Source organism: Anarrhichthys ocellatus, unplaced genomic scaffold (assembly GCF_004355925.1).
Source record: "Anarrhichthys ocellatus isolate YVR2014 unplaced genomic scaffold, GSC_Weel_1.0 scaffold44, whole genome shotgun sequence".
NCBI classification, from domain to species: domain Eukaryota; kingdom Metazoa; phylum Chordata; class Actinopteri; order Perciformes; family Anarhichadidae; genus Anarrhichthys; species Anarrhichthys ocellatus.
The window spans coordinates 612917-625286 of NW_022280074.1; the positions used below are offsets into that span (position 1 = coordinate 612917).

Consider the following 12370-nt stretch of genomic DNA (forward strand, 5'->3'; position numbering starts at 1 on the left):
GGCTTTTATCAACTCGACCGGATCCGTTTCACATCCTGTCTCTTGGCTGCACCACTGAACCACTCAATTTTCAGCCTAATTGAGCTTGCAGAAGCATCTCTGGTGGCTAGCCACAGTCCTGTTTGTATTTTGTGTCTGTGAGTGCATGCTTAGAGGAACACACACACTGGGGAAGCCAATTTTTTCCTCAATTAGACAAGCCTTCACCAGTCAACTGGTGTGTATTCCTAAAGTTGTCTTTTAAGTGTGCACTATGACTCAAACACACACACACACAAACACAAACACACACACAGTAAGAGGCATCAGGGAAAGTTGCAAACAAGTAAATAATTTCTTATAATAATTTAAAATAAGTCTGACCGCTCGAGAATACTGTGTATTGTATTACATTTCACACATATTTGCTCCGAGCACACCACATACTAGTACACCGATTCTTAAAAAAAAAAAAATAAATAAATAAAATAAATAAATAAAAAATACATGCATAATATGAATTCCGACCGAAAAAACATGTACTGTATAACACACGTTTAACAAATGAATGCATGCTCACTCCAAACATATTCCCTAAACTGTTGCAATCATTTATTCACAGCTCATGTAACTGTGCAAACATGGTCTGTTCACTCTTTGCTCCTCACCGCCGCCACCTCTCCGCTGCTCTGGTCTGTCTTACACACTGCACTCCTTCCTCTCTCCACTCCACCGTCTTGTGACATCTAAACATACAATGCGCCTAATTGCCTTCACTGGAGTCCAGTCGCAACAGTTAGCCACGCTGAAGCTGTGTTGTGTGTTAGTGAGTGTGTGTGTGCTCCGTCCCGCTGCTGCCTGCCTGTGGCTCTGAAGGAAGCAGTGTTGCCAGACACTATCTGGTTGGGTGACAGGCAGTCGACCCAATGCCTCTCCGATAAGGAGACTTGGGAACAATGTGCAGGGATAAAAAGTGATCCTGGGAGAGAAAAACAGAGATAGAATATATACCTAAATTCATGTGTCAGCAAAAAGTCACTTTTGTTTTCTCAATACATCAGTAAATATATTTCCATTCCATGTATATCTGATGTGATTTCTTGCTTGATCACAGTATGACTAGAAAAAGAAACGAGGCTGTTTGCTGATTTGCTGGTTACACGTCTGCTTTGATGACATTGGTTGTTGTTGCTTTATAATCAGGTCATCATGGTGGTCGAGGTAACTCAACTCACTGCAGCTGAAGAAAACCTGTGTAAATTGACAAAACATGAAGAGATCTGCAAAACTCTGTGAACACAAGTCAATTACAAACAAATACAACATCAAGAAATGCAATGCAAATACACATGCAGGAACTTTTCAACTGTGTTAAAACACAAAACTGATGAACGCTCAAGGAATTAGTTTTTTTCCTGAGTTCCAGTGCATCAAGCTCTCTCGGCCGCCGGCATTTATTGAAGGTTGTGATTGGAGTAGAGCCAGGAAAGTTTACTAGTGCCAATGGGATGCCTGAGTCACTGAAGAATATACACATTTTTCTACAACACTCTTTTTTGTTTTTCATTTATCTAGAGAAGCTTCTCAAATGTTCAATGTCCAAACACAAGCAGCCATACTAGGACATCCGTATGATCATCAGTATCAGCATTTGGTACTTGACAGTGCTACAGACACATTTTAGTGAGTCAGTTTATCTTCCTACATGCTGCAAAAAAAGTACTCCATCAAATAAATCTGTTTTTAAATGACAAAAATATGGCCTGCTCTGACTGTTGTTCAAAGTGCCGGATTAGGCAAATTCTCTAGTCATAGCGTTTAAAGTACATGGGTAATTTGCATGATCCAGTTCAAATGAGGATGGATTATTTGGTGACTGTAGATGAATCAGGTATTTTAATTAGACATTTTGGTGCTCGTAAAGGGTAAATAGCCATGGAGGTGAAAGATGATTTGAGGGGAGAGAGTCTGTTTACCCAGCAGTAGGGCTCCGGCCCAGTTGTAGCGGTGCCAGTTGTTCGACTGGACTTTTGTCTGTGTACAAGCTGTTGTCTCTTGTGCTCCAACAACACTTTAATCTGTCAGTGCCTCTCTCCCTTGGACATTTGGAGGGTTTTCAGAACATATGGTCAAAATGGCGAAGAGATTAGATTCCACTCTGTTCAGTAAATATATTCATGATTGCGGTCTGTTTCTCCTTCGCAGCGAGGAACGCTGCACAGGCACACAGGCTGGAGATAGACGGGCAGCACGACCTAAACGAGCCCGACGGTGGGCGCCGCAAGCTCAACTGCATGGCTGCCGTGCATCAGCGGGAGGGCAAGGAAGAGGCTAAGATCACGGTGAGGTCAAACGTCGCACTCGAGCCAATGGCGAGACAGGAATAGCTGCTCACTGCTTCTATAAAGCGGAGCCACAATAGTCTGTCCCTGTGTGCCTCCTTCACTTAAATCTCAAACGGACAACGAAGGCAGAGAAACGGCTTTCCTTCTGGCTCTATAACATGTCATGAGGGAGCTTTCTTAGAGGCGTGGAGTGTCTCCCACACAGCTCGCCGGTGTTGCAACTCCCCTGGCGGTGTGCCCTTCTACCCTCTGTGTTTTAGTGACTGTATAAGAAGGTGTTAATTGTTCTTCTACCCGAAGGCACATCTTGTACTTTCACCCATGGGTGCACATGCTAAATGTGATTTTGGCTCTGGTGCATGTCTGTCTGAGACATTTTACACATTACATTTCCTGTGGTAAGCACCCGCAACACAGCCAATACTATGTGGAATATTACTGAGTCCTGCTCGCACAGGAACACGATTTTAAGAGTTGCTTTGCAATTCAATTTGGATTTGACTTTTCTGGGCTGATAGCCACAGCCTAATTTGGTCAAGGTTTATCTCCGGCATAATTTCAGTGCACTGTGGAAAACCTCAGTATTATTTTTTGTCACACACTTAGCTTTACCAACCTGATTTTGAAACTCAATTTGAGGTTTTAAATTGATCTTTTAAGACAAGTGTACATACTGGCCAGAATCCCTGGCATCATGCTGTTTAAATAATATAAAGTTCGCAATACAGGGTTTAAATGAAGCAAACGATACAATATCAGAAAATACTGGATATAATATTGATTTCTTTCAAAATACCTGTACTCGGTGGGTGATGGAAATCGTCGATGTGTGGAATTGTTTTGACCGGCCGTTGGGAAATGTAATTGTCTTTAAGGTTTTGAAAAGGTCATTTCAACACTTGGCCATAAAGGAAAGTTTGTAACATTAAGCAGGCCTGTTTGCGGAGTATTCATTCCAACTACACCGTGTTTCAACTGTAACATTTAATCACACTGTAGCCATGGATGTATTGGTCATGTGTTATTGTATGCCTTTAAATACCACCAGAGTAATGAGTGAGATGTGGGAACAGGGCAACATCGCTACCAAAATGTCAGAAGTTTTATCCGACAGATTATCTAAACCACAATGTTATGAGGTAAAATGGAGAGTGAACACACCCGAAATGTTGCAGAGTGTGTGCAAATTACGTCAACTATGGTAGGTCAATGTGAAACCAGGAAGGCTCTGTAAACTGTGCTCAATGCTTATGTACAGGGGGAAGTTTGGGGAATCATTTTCCATATTTTACAGAATGTCATGACACTGCATCTTTTCCTGTATTTGCCATTGTTCTTGGATGTTAGGATCGCACTAAGGAAGCCCGGTTGGCCCGACATCTTTATCAGAACAAATCCAGCGAAAAGCGCAGCAAGGCGGAGGGCATCGCCAACATGCTGAGCCAGGCCATCACCACCCAGCACCTGCTCTACGCAAGCCTGGGCTCCGCTGAGTACATGGAGTTTGTCCTTAAAAATCCCTTTAACGTACCTCAGACGGTCACCGTTCACAGTGACGACCCTGAGCTCAGGTGAGACCCTGGTGGTGGTGTCAGGCTGGCTTCCCACCTATAACTATTTGTGGTGTGTCCCGAGTCTAACACACCAACTGCGAGTACGTGTTTCTGCGCTGTACGTGTTTTCCATTCCCACCCCTCCTTAGCCCCGCCGTGAAACTGTGTTCACACGCTCCGATCGTGTCTCCAGAGGTGACTCAGCAGCTCTCTCCCCAATGTGAGACATATTTAATCCAGAACTTTGTTCTTTGAAGAGATGGCTTTAGCTCCCTCCGAATTTCTAACCACCAGTCTTGGCATCAAGGGTTGCTGTTACTGTGAATACAAAAGACTTAACAGTAGAGGGCAGTCAAGCAACATTAAACCGGATATCCATCATTAACACAAGAAGAAGAAGGAAAGCAGCTGGCTCTCCACACTTACTATTGGGACTGTCATGACAAGTCGAGAGTGGCATCCTATTCTGAAGTTGACTTACCACTAAACCAACTCATGGCTCTCATTTTGGGAGGCCTCACCAGACCAAGGCTGCCTCTGAAACAAAAGTGAAACTGGAGCGTCATAAAACCTCACATGGTGCTCATAGTGCTGCCAGTCATGGCTGCTTAATCATGATGCTGATTCATTCCTTAATGGTGCCATCATTCGGTCATCAATGAACAATAAACAATATGAGAACATAAACAGGGTCTGAAAGGAATGGTGATGCTGAAGTAAATTATGCAGCGCCTCCCATAAAGTGACGCAAGCAAAACTTGCTTTACAAAATTCATTAACAAATCCCGTCATCCACACCAGCACGAGTAAGTCGAGATGAAGTTTGTGTGAGTCTGACTCACTCCTTGCTCGTTTGATATGATGCGTGTGCGTGTGTGTGTGTGTACTGATGTGTGTGATCGTACGTGTGCCTGTTTTAACGTTTGATTTTATTTACTCTTAAGACGCGTCTTGTTTGTATGAAGTGGGTGCATTATTTAGCCTTTGAATTTTCTAATTTGAGACAGCTGGTTTTGTGCGTGTGCCTTACACATTTACAATTTGTTCGCAGAGTATTTTTATCAATGAACGAACAAGATAGATTGTTCGTCAGTGCAAATATAGCGGCCACATTTCCAAACACACTTTGCATGTGTGTGTCTGCGTGAATAACGATGATAAAGCTCCTTCAGCAACACACACAGTCAGTTGACCTTGACACAGATGCAGACATAAAGCTGGGGAGATGCTAAATAACCCCTTTAATCCACAAATAGAAGCCATTATGGCTGATATTTTCTGGATCACCCGTTCTTGGTATCCATGCCGTGTTTGTTTCCTTCAGTTTGCGGCGTTGTTAATCCCCTGGCACTGAATCTTTTGTTGTGGATTCTGGTCATGCCTGAGTTTTGGATTAACATATCACGTTGATCAACAAAGGCTGGAGTGCGCCATGGATGAATCATTATGGCATTAGCCCGGCCACCGGCCCTACCAGGTCTAATTGAGTGTCATCAATCCCCGCATCTGTCCTCTCTCCGGCTTAGTACCCTGTTAGTTTATTTATATATTTCCTGATGAGGCAGCGTGACACTTTACACCGAACCGTCTGCCACCTCCACCAAGAGCCAGAAACGTGTAAATTAGCAAGGAAGCGTCTGCATTTGATGTGTTTTAAACGCAACACTGCGGGATTCAAGTCACGCGTAGCAAAGCTTCAGAGACTCTTTGGTGGTGGAGACCTCGCATCTTTTCCAGATGTTTTGAGACAGGTCACTAAACACGGCACTGCCCCGAACACTTCTGCATTTTATGACACTGTGGTTTGTATTTTATTAAAAGGGAGCGCTGTTATGTGCGATGTTGTTTTGTGTGCGACCGTGATCTCCATTGAAGAGATGAGGAGATATGATAGAAGGAAAATGTAATAATGTAATTATTAGCTAGGTCTGTATCAGAGTTGAATCTAATCATAAAGGAAGGAATCTCTGTCTGTCTGTGGGTATGTCCTTGGCATATCTCGAGAACCGTCCATCCCTTCTGCTACACACCTGGCGGGTGCACGCAGTTTAATGCTGGATTTACTAGCATCACAACCAAACTCTGCTTCATTTCCCTGGAGTAGTCAACAAGCGATGAGCGGGTCATGCCCCCCAGACAACGCTGCAAGCACCAATACCAAGCAATCGGCCCGTTCAAACGGGCACTGCAGTAGTGATCCCAAAATGACTTGAGTGCTGCCCTGCACCCTTATTTGTGTACTGGAGACTTTGTGTCTGATTAATCCACTTGTAGAACCACCTGCATAGTTTTCTAAAACAAATTTTGTAGCTGAACAAGTAGTTTTTAAATGGCTGTAATAATGCGTTTCGAGGTTGGACCTTAGTGGGTTTTTTTGTTTTTGGTACAAATAGGAACACAGGAATGTTTCCTGGGAAAAGGATTGTGCTGACAATCTGAATTCCCAGTATTCAACCCTCATCTATGTCTCCGCCACATGCGTATCTGTTTTTGAGATTTCTGAGCTGTACTTGAGGCAACATGAAATGTTTTTTTTTCACGAACCTGCCAAGTCTTTGAAGGGTTAAAGAATATGTACACAAACAACAACAAAACTGGCCCGTGTACCTCTGCTATCCTGGTCAGTGCGCCGAGGCTACCCCGCTGTGACTTCCTTGTCAATATTTCAACCAATATTTGACGAGGAGCTTCCTTTAGAAGAGAAGCAAGGCCTTGGGTATAGTGCTTTGTTCTAAAGAAACAAACGGAAGAAAAGTCTGACCCTCAACCTAAAATCCAGCTTCCAGGCTTTGAAGGGAGAGTACTTCGAGAGAGGCTAGGCCCGCTGTAGCTTTGATGTCTGTTTAGAGCCCGAAGGCTCCTCTTGAAGTGGAGAACACGTTTGCTACCTGTTGCCATCCATTTTGCATGGCTACCTTTCACACTTGGCCTCACAGTGCCAAGTGTGGGCCATGACTGTTTGGCTAGCAGAGTGACGGGAGACCACAGCTCCTCTGCTGCTCTCCAGGCTGCTGCTGCTGCTTTCCCTCTCATTATTTCTCCCTCTCATCATCTGTCTTCTCTGTGCTTTCCCAACTCCATTCAAGTCTCCCTCTTGATGTCCTTTTAATCATCTGTATTCTGTTCCTTCTCTGTTTTTCCTCAATTTGTCCTCTTCACCTCCTACTTTATTCTATTTTATTTTGTTGAAAATGAATCAACCCATATATTTATTGTTATTTATGCTCAGGTGACACACACACACACACACACACACACACACACTCTTTGTTGTCGTGATGAGCCACAGGCAAAAAATGTTTTATTCCAAGTGCACAGGTGGGAATCTCCAAATAAGTTGCATGGAATTGACTGTTGTATCTCGCCCTAATGTCGGCGAGGTGGGGCCCTGAGAAATGCATAAACTCTCGTGCTCCTATTTATAGAAATCCCTCTCTCCCTGCTCATGGGTTGGAACCTTTGAAGTTTAAAGCAGCACTTCCCTTTATGCATTTGGGCGTGAAATGTTTGCATTCAAAGGAAGAGGAAAGAGTGGAGACGAGACCTCCCTCTGTCAGACCGTCTTATCTGTACCTGTTGCTTTCTCCCTGGTAATCCATTTGTTGGGGATCGGAGGGGGGCTTTCACTGACCTCTATACACTTTTATTAAAGCTGCCGGCGGTCATTAAAGGAAAGCATTGCGTTCTGTGTGTTGACTGCTCGACCGTGGAATTGGCTCACTTCGATTGTTGGCTCTACAGTTGCTGGAATTAGTTTGTAAGAATGGGAAATCTGAATTGTATGTCTCTACTAAAGGTAATTGTATTGTTTTAGAAGCATTGCTTGATCCCATGGAATATTTCCCAATGTTTTCCCATAGTCATGCATTAAATGTAAAGGATATTCCCACACTTAAACATCCTGTTTCTAGAAAAAAAAATGTAGAATTTCGAATGAAAACTTTTATAGTCAAATAACCATCCAAATCTGCAGCTCCCCTCGGGTTCACTGAGCTTTATAGTGAGCTTCGGCTCATTGTTTAGCTGTCAGGCCCACAACTTCACTGTTTAGGTTCACTCTCACCACTCTCATAGCATCATTATCAGCCAAAGCAGGCAGCAGTATTCAGCGAAAAAGCTGTAATAACCCACTGTACACCTGCTCAGAACCCACTGTACACCTGCTCAGAACCCACTGTATGGCTGGTGAACATAGTGGAGCATTTAGCAGCTAAAGAGCCAGGTATGTCACTCAGAGACCAATAACAGAGCTAAAAGAATACATGTTGGAATTACATTCTGAAGGTGGCCAGAAACATGACACCAAGTAACTTGTTGCTCCTTAACTGCTGAATTATGTGAGCTCACATCTGCTGAAAAAAATCAGTTACTGCAGATTCTTAGATAGACTGCTCTACTAGCTGACCTGGTGTCAGCTCAGCACGTCTTTGTAAATTGTTGTTCTGGTGTTTGTGTCTTCCGTATCTCTGACATTTCTCACCTTGTTTATCTGACAGCTTTAGTTACTAGTTACTTTGCAGATTCAGATTAATAATACAAAATATAATCAATAAATAATTCAGAATATTATTATGTCAGGCCATATTTGTTACCAGGGGAAAATGCATAAGCTGTCGGTATGTAAAGTAAAATATAAAATATACATGAATGCATTTAACTTAGCTCCACATTTACCTGCTGCAACATCTAAAGAATGAACACATTAATGCATCAATTATCACAATCCAATCATATAATATATTTTTTCTGTAATGGAGCATTCTGCATAATGAGTACTTTTACTGTCGGTACTTTAAGTATATTTCAATGCTTGTACTTTTACTTACGCCTAGTTCACACTACTTGACTTCAGCCCTGATTTTCCACTCGCCGACAGTTTTTCCAGCTCCCTGACAAATGCCCAAGATCATAGGCTGATGCATCGCAGCCGCATCCCAGATTTCTAGCAGGCCTAGTGATGTAGTGTGAAAACTACGACGACTTCAAGCCTTTCGATTACAAGATGGCAATTTGTGTAGTGTGAAACAGTACAGCGATGTGACGACTTTGAAAGTTGTGTAGTGTGAACTTGGCTGCAAGTGCCAGCTTATCCTGTGGGCCCATCTTGCCCGTTGTTAGACATTGTGATTGAAAGAATCAAAATGCAGCTAAAAGTCTTCTTTTTTTGTATCATCAAACAAGATGTTGTTTTCTCATTGTATTCTAATCTAAAAACACTCCAAAAGGCTTAATTTGCGTATTAAAATCACTAAAATGTTGTTGCCCCTGGATCTCCCTCCCTGATTTTGGTTTCATATCTTGTCATCTGTTTCACTAGAGTTTGCCGTGATGTGTATGCATGTTTTACAGTTTCTCATTAATCCACAGCATATGGTAGCATTTGTTATAAAGTTTACTTACTGACATGATTTATAGGACATCATTTAGAAAACAAAACAAAAAACTGGGGATTTTAACTTTAAAGGGGCTTTTTCACTGGTTGTGCTCATGCAGATCAGTTTACTTGTCATAGGGAGTACACAGCCTTTGAAAACGTCTGTACTGGAGGCTCTTTATCAAGTCTGATAAAAATAAATCGGATGATATCCTCCGGGTTATTATCTCAACATGGGCTTGAAGACAACTCATTTGATGACCCCCTGACACCACCGTCATGTGAAAAAATCCTATTAAACCCCAAAAATATAAAATCAAATTAAACGTACTGAGCACATTCAGACTCTCCTGATGATTTCCCCTTGTGGATATGACCTTTCCTGTGGAATCACATTAAATGAGCACATTCGTTTTCCTGAAATGATACCAACAGACTTTAATCCCTTGGTATTTTCTTTACCACTGCGACCAGTATGTTTAGCCAAACTTATGTTCGGACTCGAATAACACATGTAGGGACAGCACCAGTTTGTCGATGTTCCATTTGGTTCCATCTTATCATACTGTAGGATGTAATGAATAATGTTCAGGTTAGACTTCTATTCCTGATAGTGTGACAGGTCGCTCTCTGATCCTGGATAGATCCCTTAAAATATACAGGAGCCTGCTTTCATCTCACTCGTGTCCTTTAATCTTTCCATCCAGTGCCATCACTAATACAGAGGAGTGGAGTTACTTCAAAGCACTAACCAAAACCCCAACCCCGCTGGAGGAGAACATGTTCCACTTGGAGGAAGGTGCCCCAGGTCCCAGGGTTTACCTTCGGCCCAAGGAGAGCATCCACATCCCCCTGAAATACCAGAGTTTCCTCTGTGACCACACCATGGCCCTTCAGGTACAGTGCAGTATAGAAGTTGAAGCTGATGGAACGGTTAGGAATGGTAAACTTAGAAAACCATGTCTGAGGAACGGTACATTTTCCAGGCTGCGGCATTTTTGACCAAAGATGTTCTGCTTGGATTTGTCCAGTCACTGCATATTTCCATCACCTCAAATGTAAGATCTCCTTCTTGCTTTTGATGTTGCAGTACTTCCCAACTCTACTTATTGATTCGAAATGTGAAGAAGTCTTTTTTAAATTGATTGGCCTTGGGTGGTCCAAACACCCAAGGTTTGGTGTGAGAGCAGTATGGGAATATGAGGTGGAGCAGTGAAAGTTGAAATTTCATTGATATAAATGTCACCGCATTTCAAGGGTTGTTAAGGATAACTGATCTATCCTAGGGGCATGTTATACACGTGTTATGGCAACTTAGGCTCCGTAGTTAATTTGGTGCCAGAGGGACCGTTTACATATGCTGCGCTCTTATCTCCTGAAGATTACTGGGGTTTTTTACACCCTTTGGCCCTTTTCTGCTTTTTGTGATCTCTTACAGTTTTCTTGCCTGATGTGCACATGTGATATTTTCTTTTCTTTTTATTTTTTTTCATTTGCTCTTTTTTGTTTTGATAGATGATCAGCGTTGATAACTATTCTGTTTTCTTATCAAATCCTCACAGGGACCAAGCTTTCAACCGACAGGCAAAGGTTCCCAGATGGCCAAAAAGAATCTGTCCAACATTGTTGCTGCCAAGACCATGAAGGTACAGAGCGTGCCCGCTAATGCTTTGTGCAATATTTTCTGTGTATTATTTGGACCATTCTTATCTCGCCTGCTTCTCAATCCCTCGGTTGCTTGTCTCCAGGCTGGAATTATACTAAGCTATGGATTTGAGATGCCACGTGGATAGACATCATGTTTCTGCCATGATAAGAGCTTTAATATCGTCCACTTGAAACATTGTTAGTGTCTTAGCGTACTTCAATTGATTGTTATATTCAGAGGAGTAGAGGAAGGTAAAAGCCACCTAAACTAGTATGAAGCTTTTGATCTTGGGATTTATTTGGGTTAACTTTCTGGTACATCCCTAAGTCTAGCAGCAGCTAGTGTACACACACACACACACTCCCAGACTCTGCAGGTCTCTGCAGAGTGGCAGTGCACCGCCTCCTCCCCCCCCTCTTCTCCCACACAGTCGCAGCTCAGACACAAAGAACACTTTGAAGTGTCAACTACTTAGAAAAAAGTTACACTAGCCAGACAAGATTGTCAGGCGAAATTATATGCTGGAAATCACTTTTATCTTACCGAACATTGTTTATCTTCTCTTACTGGTAAATGTGTGGCTGGAGGGTTAAACTATCTCCGATTGGAGGACAGCTTGACAAGTCTGGCTGATCTACTTTAAATGAACCATGCACGTATAGTATTACTCTGAAGTTGTTCTCCCATTTTATGCACTTATTCAACTATTTATAATGTGAAGAAGTTTAGAGGAGGTAGAAACAATGTGAATGTGCTTGTTCGAATGTACTACAGATAAGACGATGTGCTCTACATCTCCATGTGACGCAACATGCTGGTCTGCAGCCCCTGCATGCTACGGCCGTCGCTGACCTGTACTTCGCAATAATCCTGTCGTTTGTGTAGAGTACAACACCCTACAGCTCCTCCATTGCACGGGGTGATGAAATATTTGCCAGTCTGCCAAGTGTGTGGGCGTGTCTGTGTCTGCCTAGTGTGTTTGTGTGTGAGTGTGTGTGTGTGTGTGTTTGTGTGCCAGTGTCAGCACTGCTGCTCTGAGCAAAAATCCTGTCAAGAGGTCAAAGAGGTTGGGTCTGGATCAAATCTGTGTCCCGCTAAAACTGACAAGCCCCAACAGCAGAGCTGTCAGGATGCCAGCTTTGGCACCGCTGTCAGTCAGCACACATCAGCAGAGCCAGATATGGGCTACTATTGCAGGTCAGCATGGGCATCGACGATTTGGACAGCTGCTGTTTGGCAGGGATCAACTTCTAAGTTTGGGAATTGGGTGACCAAAATGTGGAAAGTCAACTTCTATATTTTTAACAATAGTCCATCCCTAATGAATAGATATTTACATTTGCTACGCAGTTGTAATGAAGGTCCTCTTCATTAGTTGGAACTATGTTTGTATAGTACTGCTTAAGATTCACTTGTGAAATCAATGTAAGAACCAACTGCACAAATTTCCATTTTATGTGCAGTAATAAAC

General features: G+C 42.7%; 1 protein-coding gene across 3 annotated transcripts in view; it reads left to right on the plus strand.

Moving 5' to 3' along the window:
- The window catches only part of nphp4 (nephronophthisis 4), a 175802-nt gene that overhangs the window by 132575 nt on the left and 30857 nt on the right, over positions 1–12370 (plus strand). For 2 of the 3 annotated variants that reach the window (XM_031868798.1, XM_031868799.1), the window contains 4 exons: positions 2185–2321; positions 3672–3895; positions 9959–10148; positions 10814–10897. In XM_031868798.1, the coding sequence (XP_031724658.1) occupies positions 2185–2321; positions 3672–3895; positions 9959–10148; positions 10814–10897 (635 nt within the window). Of the gene's footprint in view, positions 1–2184; positions 2322–3671; positions 3896–9958; positions 10149–10813; positions 10898–11673 lie in introns of all 3 variants that reach the window. The other variant, XR_004213504.1, reaches the window with a different exon arrangement.